Below are 20758 nucleotides of genomic sequence, written 5' to 3'. Positions count from 1 at the left end.
TTGCAGCTAACTTCTTAAACTCTAGCTGTTGACTCAAAGGCATGCATAGTATTAAATTTCAGTTTTTTTAATACATTAGGATGGAAATATAACCAACTTATATTGGTTACATAAATTGGTTCTTAAACAGTCATTAACCAATTTCTAAGAGAACAGCTTATATTGTAACTGGGCTGTAATTCCACGCCTTGACACCAGGGGCGCTGTTCATGTGACGTGACTATGGAGAGCTGTCACTAGCTAACAACAACAGAAAATCCCGGTCGGCAAACGTTTTAATTGGACCCGACATAAAGGTGAGTTTGTCTGCAGATGAACCCAAAAAGAATAATATTAGGATTAATAACTTGTAACCCCACGATGGGGACGGTTGTGTCGCTTTTATTTATCAATTGGCGTAAAAATCCCGGTATTATTTGTTTGTCTCGGGTTAGCTGCTACAGGAGTGAAGCTAACCGAGACCAGCTCGGTGGAATTAGCTGCCATGTTACCGTTAGATTACCGTGGATTATTAATGGGCTTTCTGTAGTTTTAGCAGGGTCGGACGCTGTCATTCGTCATGTTAAACAGTCCTTTTCGTCTTCCTGAGTGTTTTAAATTGAAATGAAGTCAGGTGTAGGCTGTGTGTGTTAGCAGGTTAACTACCTGCTCCGCCTACAATTACTAACTCTAAAGTGTTTCAGTTTACACACAGCATCTAAAGAGTTTTTGACTTTATGCAAAATTGGTCATTTTTAAATGAAAGTAAATTTGAGGTTCACATTTAAAATATAGAATGACATTTTGTGTCGTGTCCCTTTTATACTTATCATTTACGACCTTTTACTCAATTCATTACAGCATACTTGTTAGTGGTTTATGTTGGGGCTTGTATTGTTTCACCTCCTGAGTAATGTTTAACAAAGCAGCTCAGACACTGACAGGCTCACCAGCTGTCTGGTTTTATTGTTTCAAAGATGGCATGATAAAGTTTAAGTAATATATTACTGATGCACACCAAACCAGGCAAACAAGAGTAGCACTTCAACATATTGTTCCTCTAAAGTAAAAAGTAGCAGCCAAGAAATTACTCGAGTAAAAAATATTCTACTCGAGGACATCCGACTTATTTTTAAAAATCTCATCTGTCAAAAATATGAAGTTGTATGCAAATTCAGGTATTTTTAAGACTAAAATGAATGAAAACAAAAAGCTAGCAATTAGTATAATTACAAAATAAAGAAAAATACACAGAAAAGCACTTTTTCAAATAATCTTTTTTCAATATAAAACATAAAAACAGCATTACAACAAACAAAGCTTTGTTTTGGAAGCCATGTTAAGTTATTCACCTAGAATAACTTAACATTTGATAAGTTATAGGAATGGTTGTTGAATTAATCACAATAATCATTCCTGTTGTTGATATTTTGTTGCTTTTATTTGATGCGTCTCACCTCGTTTCTATAAGATTTGCCTGCATTGACAAAAGTAAACTGAATGGAAAATATCCACATAAACTCTTAAGACTTGTTTTTATTGTTGGTAAAGTTTGGCGAGAAAACAAAGAAGTGAATCAACATTTCTGAAGAAAAGATGTGCATCATTCCTTCATAAACTTAAAGTTTGTAAGAGTTTTATTTAACTGATGTTTTGCTTGTTTTCAACCTGCTTTTAGGAAATTACATTGTGTTTGAGCCTTTCATTCAGTTTCTTCTGAAAATATTAAGTCAAATTTACACGTTTAAGCTTATTTAATGTCTTGAAAGTCATTTTTTTAATTTAGCTGAATTTGTCAATGCATATCACCTGTTTCAGTTACATAATATTAATATACTTCTAAAACAAAGTGAAATTGAATCTAAATTTGTCATTTTCTCAGTTGATATAAACATTGTCCGAACACAGAGGCTAATAGCTTTCATGTCGTCTTGCAGGGCTTTTTGGCAACGCAGCAGTCTGTTGTTATCTTCTCAGCTAAACAGTTTGCCACGTTAAAAACATTGTAGTGTTTTTATGCAAACAGCAGTGAAAAGTATTTTGCTCTCAGTTGGACTTTTCAGTCATCCTTCACCTTCCCAGCCTTGAATCTGAAGCGGCTTGTAAGGCATAAATGGACTCACCTAAATGTGACACACAATAAATCAGAGTTTCTATTTATTATAACTGAAAATGTAAATTTTGCCCCGGTGTCAGGGTCTTGCTTTGCGGCAGTGTTTCCTGCAGTAGTTATTTAAAGGTTTAAACACTTAGCCAGAAGCTAACATGACAGCTACAATCAGTCCTGACCGGAAGAACTGGCTCATCTATTTCTCTTATTCAAACCTGTTGAACTTTATCATATTTTGTCACTTTACAGCCATAAAACCTTAAAGCTTTTTATTGGGATTTTATGGGATGGATCAACACAAAATGCATGAATGTGGAGAAAAATGAAAATTTCTACTGCTCTCAAATTTTCATACAGAAATTTGGGCTGAATTGATTAATTGTGATTAAGCAATCATTGAAATAATCAGCAACCAGTGTAGTAAATGATTAATCATTTACTAAGCATGCAGACTCTATACATTCTGCATATAAGATAAAATGTAATTTTACCAATTGGTTAATCCAAAAATGAACCCCAATATAATTATCAATAATAGCCAACTAATTTAATAAGCAATTAATCATTGACTGGAGTATAAATATATAAAAACATAATACAGATATAGACATTTTGCATTTAAAATGTAAAAAGCACACATTTGTCGGTAAATATTTTTGATCAAGATTTCCTCAAGTGACAGTTTTAGCTGCACCTGGTTTAAATTTTGTACAAAATCTCCTATTGAGTACTTTTGTTATCCAGGTATTAATTGGTTAATAAGAACAACAATAATAAAAAAACAAATATAAAAATAAAGAGATGAGCCCCACACTGTGTTTATGAGAAGTCAAGAAAAGGCTGAGCTGATGTGTCTGATTCAGCGTTCACGAAACAAATGCTGTTATTGCATTTTAAAATGTTTAAAAGGAATCAAATATTTATTTATTTGCATCTTTTATTGAATCTGCAGAATGTGGCAAATTTTTTTTATTTGATTAATCGATTAATCGTCGGAATAATTGTTAGTTGCAGGCCAGGTTTTAATGTAAAATAAATGAAGTGCGGCTCTTGAATTGTGTGAACGAGGCGAGCGGACGCATTAGTTATGCATTGGGGTCCCTCCTGCGTTTAACCTCCAGGTGAGGAGAAAACAGCAGAGTTTTTGTTGGGAACCGCAGACAGGAGGAGGTGAAGGCCGGCTCCTAATGCTTTCTTTCTCTTTTTTTTTTTTTTTTTTTGCCCTTCCGTGTAATTGCGGGTCCCCACAAAGTCGGAGGGCTGTTGTTGGTGGAAAGCGAGGCAAGCCGGTCGCTGCAGCAGAATCAATAGTTCATACCTCACTGAGATTGAGTTTTTAGGGAAGGAGAAGCGCCGTGACCGAGGGCAGAATATGAAATCGCTTCCACTGAGGCCGAGCGCGCTCGTTGCAATCGATCTCGGCTCCTGTACCAATTACAGCTTTAAGGTTCGTCTCTGGCTCGCCGCCGTCCTCACAGGCCGGCGCTTTGGAAACAGACGTTGTGTTCGCTGACACTTTGACAAGCGCTGCAGTTTTTTCATCTCTCTTGGAAATTGCGCTCTGAAATGCCTTCATACTTTCAGTCTTTAATTTGGAGCGGAGATTGATTTCTTCTTTCTTATGTGAAATGTCGATGAAAAGGACATAACTGCAGCTTTCTGTCCCACATGTTTTCAAATTTCACACTTTTTTCACCTTCAGGTCAGAAGTCTGGCTGTTGTGGATATTTGCTCTCAACAAGATGTGCTGATAAATTATAATATCTTGGTGCATAAAGCAAATATTTCAGGGTGAATTTTAGCAATTTAAAGCTTCATTTCATCAATATTCTGATTTAACGTGAATTATCTTCTTTATATTTAAATATTTTATTGTGATATAATAAATAAAAAATACAGGTGTTGGAATTGGAGAAGAGTCCAGTGTAGTACTTTGTGTAGTACTTTGTAAATTTGTAGTGTTTGTTGATATGATAGATTCAATGGAAATTTAATGGGCTTGTTTTAATTTACTGTGTGATTAATTGATGTATTGTTTATTATGAGACATATTTGTTTATCTCATAATTAATAGGTTATAAACTCTGACTGCTCTGTGCAGCAAATGAAACCGATTCTGTTTCATAACTTTTCTGGATATTTTACTTTGTTTTCTATTATTTCAAAGTTTTTGAGTCTCCATTTACTATTTTATTGAGCTTTTTTAAAACATCTTTTATTGTCAGGTGTTGGGTAATAAATGTACTTTTACTACAATTTACTTGAGTCATTTTATTTTAAAGTATTTCTACTCCTACCTGAGTAAAACTTCTCCAAAAATTCACCAGACACAGACACACACTTGCAGTTTTTATTAAAAATTTTCTGAGATTTTTTATTGAAAGAAACTGATTTGGAAAAATTTATTTTACCTGATTTTGCTATTTTGTTTATGCTTATATGAATTATTGTCAGTTTTACCCTTAAAATACCAAAATTTCCTCTTAACTTTATATGATTATGTAGTTTTTAAATATTAAATGATTGATAACTTGGTCAGTTAGTCAATACTTTCTAACCTGAGTATTTTTTGCCAGCTCTGCGTGTCGTTTCCCACCTGCAAGTTTACAGTTTCCTCTCCTGTCTGCTGATCTGGATTTGATTTCTCTTTCATTCGTTTCTTTGATTTTCTGCCGCCTCCATCTAACCTCTTTTTGTTCCAATTTATCCTGGTGAATGGTTCCACAGATGCGGCTCCATCCTTCATCCGCCTCTTGATTTTTCATTTCACTTTTCCTTTAATCGTCTTCGCTGGTCTTCTTCTCTCTCCGTCTCTCCTGGTGGAGGATAAGAAAAGCTGCTGCTGATAATTTATGCTGGATTGAGGTTCAGTGATGGATGGAAATCTGGATTGATTAATTTGTTGTATTTCAGGGCAAATTATCGACAGATTTTCTGAATAACTTTGATTTAAAAGTCTAATTATATATTTGTCTGTTCTACTAACTTTGAATCTAATTTATTTATTGTTGAATATTTTAGATTCCACTTTAATCCCATTAAAGTCAAATATAAAATATTCTGATGGCAGATTATGACCCCAGATTAAGGCGGCATGATAAAATAAAAAAGCAAAAATTTAGTAAACATTAATATTAAAACAATATCAGTTTTAAATAATGAAGATTAAATAATGAAGATTTCCTCATTGCACAGAACAAATAAGAACAACTTTCTTTCTTTCTTTCTTGGTAAAACTTGTTCTCAGTTTTATTTAATTGTAATATTAATATATATATTGTATAAATAAATAAATTTTAAACTTGATTCTTTCTATTCAGGTGAACCAGGATCCTCGTTTATTTACACCCCGACATTAAAACAATACGCAGACGCAGTTTATCTCATCCTGCAACTTGAACTGAATAATAATAATAATAATATTCACTCTGCTCTGTCTGGTTCTGCCTGTAGGGGGCGCCCTGCTTCCGTCTGCTGTTCACCGATGCAGATGGACGTCGGGACCGACGCCGACTAGAGGAAGTGTCACATTCCAGCTCTTCTTCTTCTCTTTCTTCTTCTTCACCCTCGCGTCCCACTCCTCCCTCTGTCACACTGGCAATGTCCAGGGTCCCGAGTCCGCCGCCCCCCGCGGAAATGTCCAGCGGGCCCGTGGCCGAGAGCTGGTGCTACACGCAGGTAAGCTGCATAAAAAACACTTCGGTTCCAATCCGACGATTTCAAACGGCACAATTCTGTGACATCGCTTTTAAACGTTATTTACACCAAATAAAAAGAGACAGAAATACTTTCTTTGAAGGGTTGTGCATAAGACTGACGTGAAACTTTTAATGCAAAGATAAAACTATGTAAAATAAATAGTTTAAAAAGGAGCTTATTGATAAATATGTTGTCTATGAAAAGTTTGAAAACTTACCTTAAGTAAAAAAGTTATTGAATAAATAAATTCAGGCGTTTATCCATCATAAACCATCTTCTGCTGCGTCGTCTCTCTAACAGATCAAAGTGGTGAAGTTTTCCTACATGTGGACCATCAACAACTTCAGCTTCTGTCGTGAGGAAATGGGCGAGGTCATCAAGAGTTCGACCTTCTCTTCTGGGGCCAACGACAAACTCAAATGGTGAGAATCACAGGAAACAATGTACAAAAACACAAAATACAGGCTGGAAATCAAACTTCATAATTTTACTCCCCAGTGTATTATAAGCCTGGCGGGCCACCAGGCTTTACTTCCTCCCCTGCCAGACTAAGTGTCTGACTGTTTATTTTAAATCATCATTTTTTTTATATGTACAACAGTAGCAGTAATGGCAATATAAATCTTTAGTAGACAATTACCTTTTTAAAACAATAATGGCATAACCTATTAATGTATTTTCTTTGTTGTTGATGTTTTATTTCCAAAATTTCCTGTCAACTTCTTTAAACATAAAAACATCGTATGACAACCCTAACACCGCATTTGGTTAGTTTCCTGGGTGAAACCCTGAACCTGCATATCTCTGCTGTTGTGTTTGATCCCTTAAATTTATCTTGTGCTCTAATTTAATCTACAAGTATTTCGGTCTGGAATTTCTTTTCCAATTCTTTGCTAAATTTAGCTGGATTTCGAGTCTTGCCAACGATTCTCAGTTGGATTTAAGTCAGGACTTTGACTAGGCCGTTCTAATATACAAGTATTGACTTCAAAATTACCGTATTTACCCCAAAGAGAAGCTAAATGTTGCCGTAACTCGTGTCATTGAAGTATCCTCAAAGAATAGTGATGAGATGCGAACAGCATCCAAACCAGAGGGAAACGTGCAACGCCTCAAAGAAAAACAAACCATCAGAAGTCTAAAATAAACAGCAAACATGATGGAGCTGCTCCTTGAATGGACCCATTCTAGAAATTATGAATTAGAATTAAGATTTGAGCTAAACCGTTCTCCGTAGTGCAAAAAAAACAAATCTTACCAAGTTTTTTTTGCTCTTGATTTATTCTGAATGTATCTTAGTACAGTTAAAATAAAACAAAAATAAATTACAAGTAGCTTTTCAGCAGGAAATAGGAGCTTTTTTTACGCCAATAATTCCTTTAATATTATTGAAAAAGTGCCACTGGCCGTTTATTTCACAACCGTTACCTAGCAACGCCTGCCAAGCCCAGCCCGTCACCTAGCAACCAAGTCCTAGTTCCGCTAACAGATTTTTTCACTTACACCAAGACATTTTCCCATTTTATAGGTGAAGTAGGGTTGGTTGGCACGAACAGCAGGTTTTAACTGCTTATTGTTTTTTGACCTCAGGTGTTTGCGAGTGAATCCCAAAGGCCTGGATGAGGAAAGCAAAGATTACCTGTCTCTGTACCTGCTGCTAGTCAGCTGTCCAAAAGCAGAGGTGCGAGCAAAGTTCAAGTTCTCCATCCTCAACGCCAAGGGAGAGGAGACCAAAGCCATGGGTGAGCAAAAGCATTAATATTATTATTAATAATAATAATAATGTATTTTAGTTATAAAGCCCTTTATATCAAAGGGCAGGAAACAAGAAGAAAACAAGAAATTTAATTAACATTATGGCGCATTCAGAGCTGGTTAATAACTAGTTACATTAACTTGAGTAACTTTTTTGTTTACTATACTGTAATTATATTATGAAGTATTTCTACCCTTACTGGAATAAACTGTCTGGATTTTCTTCCCACTGAGTGAAAACCAAACATGTTTTAACCAAAAATCAGACTCACACCTGGTGTCTCTGTTAAGGTTTTATGAGCTTTATTTCTTTTTCTTTTGCCTGATTTCGTTATTTTTGTTTCTTGTCATTTTCATCTTTAAAATACCAAAATTTCCACTTTGTTTTGGTTCGTCTGATTATGTAATTTTTAAAAATTGAATGATTTATGGTTTGATCAGTTAAGTTTTTGAGTGATTTCTTGGACAGCTACTTTTTACTCGAGTAGAAATATGTTGACGTAGTGCTGTGCACAGTCTTTGGGTAAACCTCCCAGTTCTGGTGACATTTTCGAATGATATTTTTTTACAGTGTATCTCTTTCAAATGTTCAACCATTTCTTTGTCTGTCTGCAGAAAGCCAGAGGGCGTACCGCTTCGTCCAGGGAAAAGATTGGGGCTTTAAGAAGTTCATCCGGAGAGACTTCCTCCTGGACGAGGCTAACGGTCTCCTACCTGACGATAAGCTAACGCTGTTCTGCGAGGTATCGCCGATGTTTCTCCATCATGGTGGAGTGTTTACTGTGCTGTGCTTCAGCGGCGGCTTTGCTTCCTTCAGGTGAGCGTGGTGCAGGACTCGGTCAACATATCGGGTCAGAACACGATGAACATGGTGAAGGTGCCGGACTGCCGGCTAGCGGACGAGCTGGGCGGCCTGTGGGAGAACTCGCGCTTCACGGACTGCTCCCTGTGTGTGGCTGGACAGGAGTTTCAGGCCCACAAAGCCATCCTGGCAGGTAAACACACCTATCAGGTTAACCCTGAAACTCTTAAGTTTCAAATCTCCTGGATATTTTTGCTTATTTTAATTTTACGAAGTTCTTTAAATGTCCTAAGTAAATATATTTGCCCATTTATCCATAACAACTAGAACTTTTAATATCTAGGAAGTTATTTTTGCAATTTACCTCAGATTAATTTCACTTCCCGGTACAGTGGGAGTGAAATTACCGTAATAACCCGATATGGCAGGAAAGCTCAAAAACCGTTAGAATTTTTAAGATGTCGCAAAGTCTGGGGGAATTACGGTAATTTATCTGCGTGGTTGCTGATCCGTTCGGTCTGGAAGGGTTAAGGAATAACTGACTTAAAACCAGCTTGCATGTGTTTAAAAGTGATTGATGTTGTTTTCTCTGTTTCAGCGCGATCCCCTGTATTCAGTGCCATGTTTGAGCACGAGATGGAGGAGAGCAAAAAGGTGAGTCCGAACCGCCCCTCTCCTAAAAAATTAATTTGTTTTGTTCCTTGATGGCTGTAATTTTCCAATTTTTGAAGGATTGCGTGCCGCTGAACAGCTGCAACACAAAGATGTTTGCAGAAACTGGATGATAGTGAAACCCAAAGGCAATTGTCCCGTTTTCAGTCGGGGGTCGGGACTCATCCCTCACTGTCAGAGCCACACAAACAGAGAATTGCTTTTTCTGCCCTTCTGTGGACGACAAGAGATTAAATTACAGCCAAACTGATTTTTTGTTTAAAGTCAGACCAGCAGAGATGCTTTTAATTTTAAACGTAAATTTATTAATTTGAATAAATTTGAAAAAATGTACAATTGGATCATATTTACATTGGTTTTCACTAAAGTGGCGTAATTTATCTTTGATGTACCTCATAACTTGATTTCTTTACAAATACAATAAAAGGGCTGACATGTCCCAACGTTTGTTTTAATCAATTTATTGTATATTTAGGATAATTAAGTGAAGATTTAACAACACATTTTGAAATTAAACAGTTTTGAATTGAAAAAATACCAAAAAAAGAGAAAAAAGGAAAGAAAAAACCCTACAGATTAGCTCCTCACCGCCTTTTCTTTAGCACGGTGTTCTTGCATGATTTGTTGCAGAAATTATAGGTAAAAACTAAGCAGGTCAATGTTGTTTTTTCTTTTCAAATGTTAAGTGTTATTAAAACTGATGAGGAAAAATCTGGAAAAGGATGAAATTTCAAAGTGGAAAATGTGTAAAAACTCTGAACACAAAAATAACATTTTCAGTGAATGTTTCACAAACTGTTTCAAGCATCTGTTATCAGTGAAAAATAGTCAAAGTCAAGGTTGCATAGCTGTGAAAAAATACCTATGAAGTCCCCTTATTCGCTGGAATAATTAAAGTTTTACAGATCACAAGCTGTGTTTTAAGAAATGTCATTAATCGACCCTCCTCCTCCGTCAGAATCGTGTGGAGATCAACGACGTGGAGCCAGAAGTTTTCAAGGAGATGATGTGCTTCATTTACACAGACAAGGCTCCCAACCTGGACAAGATGGCCGATGATCTGCTAGCAGCAGCCGATAAGGTAATGCACTCACTTCCTGTTCATGGGTTCATTGTAGAGTGGAATGAAGACATTTCAGCAGTTGGTATTTCATTATATTCTGTATTAACCAGGTAGAAAATGTGTTGATTGTAAATATTTCCAGTTTGATTTGGGTCACATATACCAGTTAGAGCATTTTGAAATGCATCTACGTTTAAGTTTATACAATAACTGTTTATTATATCCAGTTGTTTATGATTTTCTGCCTGGTTATTGTTAAAAATGTACACCATGGGGAAAACAGCCGCCCAGCTGACGATGACTAGCTTTGGTTTTAGCTGACAAGTTGTCACTATAACAAGCTAAATCTTAATTGTATGCCTGAAATATAAAAGAAAAAGGGACGCAATGCTTTGCTACTAATTGTCAACACTGCAACAACTAGATATCAAGGCCAGGAAAAAGTTTATTAAAGAGAAAAATATATATAGGGAGAGGGAAGCAGTTCAGCTATGCTAGCTTGACTTTGAAAACCGTAACATGTAGATGTGCTGTGGAATTTGGCATGTTTTGTTTCAGATGAAAACAAAAAAAAAGGCGACCTCTTTGATGATGATAATCTGAAAACAAACATCGAGCCTGAAAACATAAAACTGTAACGGACTGAATGTTCGGTTCTTCGTGTGGGAAATGTTTGAGTGGTTTTTGGTGAATCCTGTAACATAAAGCGGCGTTGTTGTCCGCTGCTACGGCAACGAGTCTGCATGTAGCGAAGCCGGCACAAAAAGCGAGAAAAAAGAAGATCATGAGTGATTTTGAGTTATTCTTCAATGGTTTCCTGTGTTTTTTTGTTTCCTTTTGCACTTATAATAAAACCCGACCTCCAGGGTTCGTTTTGCTAACAGAGCTGTTTCACCGCCGCAGTGCGGTTATGGATGGCAAGTAAAAAATCAAATTTTTTCCCTCCAATTTTGTGAAATTTTCAAATGTAAACAAGAACATGCAGCATTCAAATAGGAGACGTTCATTTTAAACGCACTTTAAAATTGATTCATAATTCACAGGGCTGCACCTCCAGTTCAGGTAGTGCTACTTTTACCTGAGTACATTTTTAGCTACTCTTCCTCCTCTTATAACCTGTTATCGCTGTCAGAAGTTAGATTTTAAATGTTGCTGCTATAATTAGAGGTAAGGGAACACTGAAGCCTCTGTGCCTCTGTCTTCTCTCAGTACGCTCTGGAGAGACTCAAGGTCATGTGCGAAGACGCGCTGTGCACCAGCCTGTCCGTGGAGAATGCCGCCGAGATCCTCATCCTGGCCGACCTGCACAGCGCCGACCAGCTCAAAACGCAGGCGGTCGACTTCATCAACTAGTGAGTTCACACACAGGCAGCCGCTCTCCGTCGTGTTTGCGTCACGTCGGCTCCTGTAATCTCATTTTTCCCTCCAGACGGCACCAGAACTCGGGTTTGTTAGAGCTGGTGATTTAATTTCACATGTGTCTCGGTGAAGTGGCGGGTTGGATGTGATTAAAGCGCGCCGAATGTTCCTGAAGGATCGGGGCATCCTGACTCCTCGCCGCGCCCCGTTGGCACCTCCTCTGTTGCCGCAGAGACGGGACGTGTGATAAAGATCGATCACGTGTTTCCAGACTTCTGGCTCACACAGACTTTGTGTAGGAGCCGACGATGGGTCACAAAATGAAGCGTAAAAAGACAAAATATGATGAAGAAACGCACTACCTCTTCCTCAGTACTGAATGTTTTAGAGGTTTTTACTGATTCATCATGAAAATGTTTGTTTTTTTGTGAGGATTCACATACTGGTGAAATGATTAATCGCGATTAATCAATTGCTGAAGTAACTGTGAATTCGTTTAGTAATCGATTAATTGAGAAATGGAGTACACACACTCAAAAAAGAGACACATTTCTGGAAGGACATCACAGCAATTAAGCAAAACTGCAAAAAATAAAAATATTTTGCATTTAAGATAAACAAACATTTGTCTGTAAATATATTCTACCCAAAACTATTCAAGTGACCTTTTTTTTCAGGTAAACTTTGGGGAGGATATTTATTAAAATATGTTGATATTCTCTGGAAATGCAATAATGGAAAAACGAATGTTTGAAAGTGGGAATATTGCGACTTTACTTCACTTAATTTCTCTTATTTATTGATTTTTTTTTTCAATTTGAATTTTGTGTAGAATTTTTTTATTTTTATTGTTATTGATTTAAAGAAATTATTGAAAAGAAAACATCCAGTGTTCTGCCGGATCTCGGTTTACCTCTGGATGTTTGCATTTGCTCCAAAACCATAAATATGATGAAATGGAAAATGTGGAATTCAGAAAAATAAAACTGATTTGTTAGAGACCTATATCGGTTATCAATATTGATATTGATTGGTTCATCCTTCGTTTTTTGGCATTCCAACTGTTTTTTTTTTTTATTCTCTTATTTATCAAATTTTTTTTTAATTTACATTTTTTACAGAATTGTTTTATTTTCCTGATTTCTTCTTAAGTTACAGAAATCAGGAATCTGGATTTTATCGCAAACTTTTAAGATGAACAGATTTTTAAAAAATGTAACTTATAATTATGATCATAATGAACAGCATTTAAATTCCTTTTGGGATCAATGAAGTATTTTTTAATTTGAACTGAACGTCCAGCTATGAAAACCATTTTTCCTCCATGTGTCAAGTGGTTTAGTTTGACCTCTGGTGACCCCTGGTGACCTCTGTTGACCTCTGTCTCTTCCCCTCCAGCCATGCAGCGGAGGTGATGGAAACCGCCGGCTGGAAGTCGATGGTCGCCTCCCATCCGCACCTGGTGGCCGAAGCTTACCGCTCGCTGGCGTCTGCCCAGTGCCCCTTCCTCGGACCGCCCCGCAAGCGCCTCAAACAGTCCTAAAGGCAACAAAACACACCCTCGCTCGCTCTCTCTCTCTCTCACACACACACACATGCACAAACAAAAGCTCCCAGACACACAGGGATAACCGTTCCCCTTGCTGTTACCTACAACACTACCACCCAGAACCTGCTGTATCCCGTCTTTTTAAAGAAGAAGAAGAAGAAGAGGAGGAGGGGATTGTAACGTGGATCTTTTAGTGTTCACAATAAAACCCGCAGCACCTGTTCTTCTTCTTGCTCCCCGGTTCTGACGTTGTTCTCCTTTTTTTGTTTTATTTTTATTTTTATTTTTTCCCGCGTATCCGAGGAAGAGCGGAGCGCCACCTCAAAATTCGCAGATTTGGAGCGCGGCGGCGGCAAATAAAGTGTCTGTTTTATCGTAAAGCGAATAGCGCGATCCACCCAAGAAACTCAAGGACTCTGAAGGGAGGGCTCTGGTTTCAAACCGGAAGCCCCGAAAAGAGAACCAAGGGCTAGTCAAAATCGAAGAGGTCCCAGTTAAACGTGGGAGAAAAAATAAAAAATTGCACTAACGCCACAGATCAGCCCTCGCCAACCCGTAACCAGCGGCAACCTAGAAAAACTGTAGGCAAGCACACAATGGACCCAGCTGGACCACAACCAACAACAACAACAACAACAAGTTCCCTTTAAGAAAATCTGCCTGCAAGTGACTCAAACAAACCGGCGTCCATTTTTCTGTCTTCTAAACGCCACGAAGCATAAAGAAATCAGAGCAACGCACAACTAGATGTTGTTGGTATTTCTGGTGACGTCTGAGAACAGCGTCTGGAAATGTTACGGATATTTAAAAACAACGAAGGGTTCGGTCAGACACGCTGTTTAGTTTTTTCGCTTCCATAGGAAATAGTGCGGATATACATTTGTGTTTCAGGACCGAGAGCGTTTTTCTTTGCAGCATAAAGACTAAAGGGAAATGAGATTACAATGAACACGTTTTAATGTTCAGAATATATCAATTGTAGACAAAAAAAACAAAAAGGACGTCCTGAACCACAGAGAGTACAGTCATTGTGAAAAGAAAGTACACCCTCTGCCAGTTCCTGGGTTTTAATGTTTGAATTTCCTGTTTTTAACAGGCTAAGAAATTATTTAAACCAAACCACAGATTCCACCACTATTTATTAAAATGGAAAAAGTTTGGTACAAAAAATTAAGTACACCCCCTAAATATGTACAAAATGGGTAAAACCCTCGAATTTAAGGGGTTGTACTTTGTTTTTCTTTTCTTTTGTTTTTAGCCATGACTGTACATTTGAAGTGTTCATTTCAAACTGTTGGAAAATTGTAATGATAGAAGGAACCGTTGTTTCTTTTCCTGTAGATATTTCTGATTTTGAGAAGTGACACTTAGCTGTTGCCATTTTTTTGTTCCCAGAAAAAAATAAACCACAACTATTTTGTATTGAACGCCGTCCTGATGTCGTCTGAGTGTTTTTAAACAAAAATGATGTGAAATATTCTGATTCTTGCCTATCAGTACTTCTGGTATAGAGCCAGCAAATCCTTAAATGTATTTTAATGTTTTACCAAATAATTGGGGATATTCTATGGCATCACATTCCTGCCAAAAAAACTCAAGTAGTGCATTACAACAGTTCATTTATTAACAAAGGTCACATTTCCATTTATTTGCATGCTCCATGAACGCAGCATGGGAAGTGGTAATAAAATGAAGAAGACTATGGAAAACCCTTAGCACCCTCTTCATCAGACTGTTCAATCCCTCCAGGATTTTGTGATTGTTTTTTGTAAAAAAAATTTGCAAAAATTACTAATTTGTGGTTCTGTTTTATAAATATCTGCATGGAAATTAAGTTTATGTTTAACAGTAAATGTTAATATCATGTTGCTCAAGAATAATAACCTGACATAAAGTAAGGCGGAGGCAGCAGTGGGGTAGAATTAAGAAGTACTGCCACCTGCTGGTGGGAGTTAGCATCACTGGAATAATGTTTTGGACAATTTATTTGCAGAAAATTTGCAATAAAGTCACAATTATGCATTAGTGCCAAAAAAGGGGGATCTTTTTATTTTTTCTTGAATCCCCATGATTATAGAATCACAAAAAAACTGGAGGGATTAATATTTATACAACAACAGAGTAAGTTCAGTCAGGCTTCATCTGATCTCACTGTAACACTGACTGCTACAGTAGATCATTTCTATTGTACAGTTGTTACGACCCGGCTCGGCCAGGGGAAAGGGAAGTAAATTTTTAAAAGAAAAATCTCGGATAAAATGAGTTTCAAGGTCTAATGTCTTTTTGGGTTAAAAACATTTTCAGTACAATTTACAATTTCTGGATTTTCTATCCACTGGATGAAAAACAAACTAAAAATTCACCAGACACAGACACACACTGGCAGTTTTTGTTAAAGTTTTCAATTTTTTTTTAATTGAAAGAAACTGATTAGGATTTTTTTTTACTTTGCCTTATTTTATGTTTGTTATTTATAAGAATTATTTGCATTCTGATCTTTAACATACCAAAATTTCAACATAACTTTGTATTTTGGCCCGTTTTATGATTTAATTTTTAAATATTAATTGATTTGATCATTTAGTTACTCAGATTTTGAGTCGACGTTTTACCAGATTTTCCTTTTACTCTTTTATTTAATTATTTTTACTTGAGTAAAAGTTTAATTAGCTGAAACACAAACAGATTAGATTTTGAACCTGGATCTTGATCTGATCCCACATGCGGTTTGAGAAAATAGTGAAGAAAAAAAAAAGCGTTGAACGTGCAGAAATAAAATAACATAAAGTGCCTTACTTTGGCGTTTTCTGCTGGGAACTCATGCAGAAATGTGTCGCTGTTGGCAGGTTCTCAGCAGGAAATGTGTCAACTCTGCAACCCTGACTAACTGTTTTCTCACATCCACTGCAGCCTGAGAGTTTCTCTCTCTTTCCTTCTTATAAGCATCAGAGAGCTGAGGTGCTAATTGGAGGATTTCCATTGACTTGGGGTGAAAGGTCATTGCGTTTGTTGCTTCACACTTCCCTCTGATTCTGTGTGAATATTGAACTCAGGGCTTTTAGAGCCGACAGGTTTATTCAAAGATGTTCTTTCAGTTTCAGTAAATAGTTAATTTTTCTATACATTTTGAAATCTTTTATCTTGGACTGAAAGATCAGATTAACCATTATGTATTTAGCATCTCCTTAATCCTTAATAATGCTGAAATATTACAATTATTTTCATTTAGCTGCATAAAATTTAAATTTCAAGTTAAAATAAAAAATATTTTATTGACTCCCAAAGGAAAATTAAATAACTTTTTTTCTTTTTCTTTTTTTTTTTTTTTACATAAGACCATGTTAGTTTTAAAGTTTTTTTTCCCCCTTTTATTAAATGAAATCAGTGTTAAAAACAGCTTTTTGCTCTGGTTATCTTTGATATTTACGGTTTAATTGCACTGAATGTGAGTTGATTTATGGTTTCCGTTTGGATCAGACATTATGAACTCTTAATTAAAACCAAAATAACTCTGATTGCAAATATGACTCCAGAGAATTATACATTTTCTTATTGTACACTATGAGCAGATAGTAGAAATTTATTTTAAAATCACAAAAAGACAAATTATTCTGAAAATATCTGTCACCAGACAACTTAAACTGCAGAAATTTGAAAAAAAGGTGATATTATGAAGGTTATATTTCTACATCTTCAACTTCAGATCATTCTGGTTCCTTTTAGTTTGACCATTTTTGATACATTATTGAAAAATAATATGAGCTACAATCATTCATTTTTCAACAGGAGACATCACCTAAACATATATTTTGCTATGTTTAATGAAGCATGTTCCCAAAGGGTGCCGTTTGTAAAGTTACATAATCAAAATTAAAAGCAAAAAAGTTTATATTTAGCTTATCATAAGAGGAGAAAATATTAATTTTTCAGTCATATTTTTACCACGTTATTCATCCATTTATAAAGGTTACAGATCCAAACTAAGCTCAGCTAGCAAGCTAAATATTGATCATTAACCTAAATATTTAGCTCAGTTTAGTTAGTAAGCTAACTATTCGCGAATATTTACATCTAAATATGTTGTTTACAAACTGTTTAGTTTTGCTAAATATTTAATTTGGAACAAAATTTTTAGCTCAAAACTAAATATTAGTAAGTTAGCTAGCTAAATATTTAGCTCCCAAGCTAAATATTAGCAAGTTGGCATGCTAAATATGTTGTTTAAACACTATTTAGCTAACTGGCAAGCTATATATTTAATTTATGTTTAGCTCCAAGCTAAACATTAGCAAAATATTAGCACATTAGTGAGCTAACATGCTAATATTAGGTAGGTTGTTGTTTGCAAGCTACTTAGCTTGTAAACTTCAAACTAAATATTTAGTTCTTAACAAAATATTAAAGTTAGTAAGCTAAAGATTTTGTTCCAAACTAAATATTAAAATGTTAGCAAGCTAAATCTTTAGTTTGGGGCTAAATATCTAGTTAGTAAACTAAATATTTAACTTGCTAAATAAATATTTAATTTGAAACTGAAATTGAACCATATTTTTCCTGCTTACAACAGGCTAAATAATCCAAATTATTGCTGTTAATATTTGACTCATACGGTACAAACAGCATTCCATATATTTTAGGACAAAGTTTTGAACGGCTCAAACTGCGTCCTCCCTTCATCCTCCCTTCATCCTCGTCACCTGGCCTCATGTTTACCCTGTGGGCAGGTAGAGGGGGATCTGGGAGCTGTAGTCCGGACAGACTTTCTGGACCAGCCGGTAGTCCGTGCTGTAGAACGACATGTAGATGCAGATGACCTGGAAAGGTTTGGAGCACATCCAGGTGATGTGGCTCTGGGTTTGCTCTTGGTCGCACGTCTTCGACGGGTCATAGTTGCACAGCATCACCTTCTTGCTGCGTTCGGTTTTCTCGTAGTCCACCCTGCAGTTGAACGTCTTCGACTCCTTGGGGTGGACCACACTCTGGCGCTCCAGGTCGAACTCCACCTCCTTCATGGGCGGGACCAGGCTGACCGACACGTTGCCAACACCAGTGGAGTTGTGACGGAAGTAGACGCCGAGAGAGCCGTTGCCGTGATCCACGATCTTCCCCATTATCAGCAAATTCAGCTTGACGGTTTTGATGTTGGAGTAAAAGTCGCCCCAGCTGAACAACCTCGACAGTTTGGAGAGTCCTTGAACTTTCATGATGGGCTGGAGCTTAATTTTTACCGACGGGTTGGAGTTGGACTTGAGGATTTCCCAAAGCTTCTGCTTCGATAGAGGAACCGAGGGATTGTTGAGGACTTTGGAGTTCTGGACGGCAGTCCTGGACTGAAGGCCCCAGGCTTTCTGGAGATGCTTCTCTGGGTCTCTGTGGGGTTGAGGTGATGATGAGTGTCTGAAGGTGAAGTTGCTCTGAGTCTCATGTTGACAGAGAACCAGCTAGTTGGGAAATGAGAAAATACAAATAATGAGCCTCAGAGGAAGTTTCAAAGATCATTATTAGATTCGAACTAGACTTTTTTTTTTTAGCAACTTCTTTCAAACTACAGCGTATACCAGTTCTGTTCTTTGTAGTTTTACTTTTAAATTTTGTTTGAATTTATAGTGGAAATCCAATTTTACAAAGACATCTTTGCTTCCCTACCAATACCTGAATAAACGTTTCCAGGATACAGAGAAACCACACAGTTTTTGTAGCCGTGAGAAAACTTCTGACATTATTCTGGCCAGATATTTGAGCTCAGATTTTGTCAGATTTGGTAAAATTAATTTAAACTGGTTAATTATTGGCTAAAGACTTTAATGTTAATCCAGAAGCTTAATATTAATCCACTTTTCAAGTTTTGATACCAAGAAATGCTAAATTTTAAACAACTATTCATGATTTGTGCTCACAAATTCACAAAATCAGTATTTGTATCCAACCAGTTCTTTCTGACTGCTCAGAACATACTCAAGTAAGATAACATATTTTTACTCAAGTAAAAGTAAAAAATAACCTTAAAAAAATGACTGAAGAGTGAAAAAATGTTTGGTGAAAAATCTGCTCAAGTACTAACTGATCAAATTATCAATCATTTAATATGTAAAAATTACATCACCAGACGGACCAAAATATAAAGTGAAGTGGAAATTTTTGTATTTTAAGGACAAAAATGACAATAACTCATATCAATAACAAAAAACAAAATCGGGAAAAAGAAAATGTTTCCAAATCAGTTTTTTCATTGAAAAACTTCAGAAACTTTAACAAAAACTGCAGGTGTGTCTGTGTCTGGTGAATTTTTGGTTAAAACATGTTTGTTTTTCACTCAGTGGGTAGAAAATCCAGACATTTTACTCAAGTAAGAGCAGAAATACTTCAGAATAAAATTACTCAAGTAAGTCAAAAGTACAACTACATTGTTTCTGTATATTTTGCAGCCTTACCTTACCAGTCATTTTGTCTACTTTCTAGTGCAAATGTCTTAGTACACTTTAAATAAAACAAAACTAAATTAGAAATAACTTTTCAGAAAAATAGGGGCTCAATAATTCTTAAATATTGGTAAAAAATTACTAGCTCCAATTGGCAGATTATTTCACTTATAACAAAATATTTTTCATGTGTTACGAGTGAAATAATCCAGTAAAACTTGAACTTTTTCACCAAAATTAAGGAATTATTGACTTAAAACAAGCTCTTTATATCTTGCTGAAAAGTTTTGTTAGTTTCGTCTTAATCCAAGTGCTAAAATATTTCCACTAGAAACTAGAGTAAGATACTTGGTATGATTTATATGTTTTGCAGTGTCCTGGACCTAGTTCTTATTTAAATTTTATGAGTTGCTCAAGAAAAAAAATCAGTTAAAAACTAACATTAAAATGATATTCATCTCAGCTTCTTTCACTATATCCGCCACTGAAAACGCACTACAAGAATTATTTTAAGCAGAAATTAATCCTCACATTTCTTTCCTTCTGTCCTTCTAGTTTGTAAAAAAAAAAAAAACTTGTTACTTTAAAGCATTTTATCACCAATATATTTGAATTTACTGCTCAGGTTCCCTTCACAGCTGTTTAAATGTGTTAAATTAGACGTTTACTCACCAAATAGAAGCTTCCAGTCAGGAGAATCCAGTGGCAGGAGAACGTCTCCATCGTTCCTCATCTACCTGAGCTTCATTCAGGACGAGCCACGCGTAACGTGATCGCCTCTGGAGCAGGAAACCTTGGGTAAGCTGCTGCCTCTCACTCAGAGAACCTCTCAGGTCTGGACGCTTCACTACCTCTTCCTCACCTCCCCCTCTTCATCGCTCACACACTTCTCTTCCTTGAAATCCCCAAAAACACACAGATTTTTCCGTTGGCCTCTGTTTCAGCTGAATACCGAAACATCCACGGTGTTTGTAATGAATTAGTCGATTAAAATCTGAATTTATTTGCATCTTAACTGAGGCGGATTCCGATCAGATGTGGTGAAATTCTGCCATCTTGTGGCCAGAAGAAGGAATGCAATCTGAGCTCAAAGAAAACGTATTAAGTACAAAATTAGTCAATTATTTAATTAAAGATACACAACTTTATTTGTTGCCTTGTGCAGGAATTAATTAAACAATCAATGCAGTCAGGTTTTTGTATTTATTTATTTTATTTGTCATGTACTTTATACATTGATATAAACTAAAGAAGGGTTTTGTGGTTGTCTGAGCAAATTAAAACACTGCAAAAACACAAAATCCTACTAAGTATCTTTGGTTTAGTTTATTGTGCAAATAGTATATTTTAA

At 36.3% G+C, this 20758-nt stretch overlaps 2 protein-coding genes across 2 annotated transcripts; one reads left to right on the top strand and one right to left on the bottom strand.

The window, feature by feature from the left end:
• Window positions 1-172: 172 nt before the first annotated feature.
• On the top strand, window positions 173-14419 carry spop (speckle type BTB/POZ protein). The gene is made up of 10 exons (XM_015000578.2): window positions 173-296; window positions 5543-5767; window positions 6089-6210; window positions 7379-7530; window positions 8159-8286; window positions 8361-8538; window positions 8944-8999; window positions 9976-10098; window positions 11290-11432; window positions 12838-14419. Exons 2-10 carry the CDS (start codon window positions 5690-5692, stop codon window positions 12980-12982), a joined length of 1125 nt encoding a protein of 374 aa, XP_014856064.1. The 5' UTR covers window positions 173-296; window positions 5543-5689; the 3' UTR covers window positions 12983-14419.
• Window positions 14420-17697: 3278 nt separating this feature from the next.
• On the bottom strand, window positions 17698-20595 carry LOC106925984 (neurexophilin-1-like). The gene is made up of 2 exons (XM_015000596.2): window positions 20080-20595; window positions 17698-18429 (listed from the first exon to the last, which is right to left on the bottom strand). The coding sequence occupies exons 1-2, from the start codon at window positions 20128-20130 to the stop codon at window positions 17698-17700; spliced, it is 783 nt and encodes a 260-aa protein (XP_014856082.2). The 5' UTR covers window positions 20131-20595.
• Window positions 20596-20758: the final 163 nt, after the last annotated feature.

The sequence above is a fragment of the Poecilia mexicana genome, unplaced genomic scaffold (assembly GCF_051168715.1).
Source record: "Poecilia mexicana isolate PSO_F unplaced genomic scaffold, ASM5116871v1 scaffold_19, whole genome shotgun sequence".
Lineage (NCBI taxonomy): Eukaryota > Metazoa > Chordata > Actinopteri > Cyprinodontiformes > Poeciliidae > Poecilia > Poecilia mexicana.
Note: the sequence above shows the minus strand (reverse complement) of the source record. Positions and strands in the feature narration are given on the sequence as shown.

What these genes read in the sequence shown, in the direction of transcription:
- spop (XM_015000578.2), top strand. Translation starts at nt 5,690, where the DNA reads ATGTCCAGGGTCCCGAGTCCGCCGCCCCCCGCGGAAATGTCCAGCGGG. An exon ending in AGAGCTGGTGCTACACGCAG is followed by an intron (nt 5,768 to 6,088) that starts GTAAGCTGCATA and finishes TCTCTCTAACAG; the next exon opens with ATCAAAGTGGTGAAGTTTTC. An exon ending in GCCAACGACAAACTCAAATG is followed by an intron (nt 6,211 to 7,378) that starts GTGAGAATCACA and finishes TTTTGACCTCAG; the next exon opens with GTGTTTGCGAGTGAATCCCA.
- LOC106925984 (XM_015000596.2), bottom strand. Translation starts at nt 20,130, where the DNA reads ATGGAGACGTTCTCCTGCCACTGGATTCTCCTGACTGGAAGCTTCTAT. An exon ending in TGACTGGAAGCTTCTATTTG is followed by an intron (nt 18,430 to 20,079) that starts GTGAGTAAACGT and finishes TTTCCCAACTAG; the next exon opens with CTGGTTCTCTGTCAACATGA.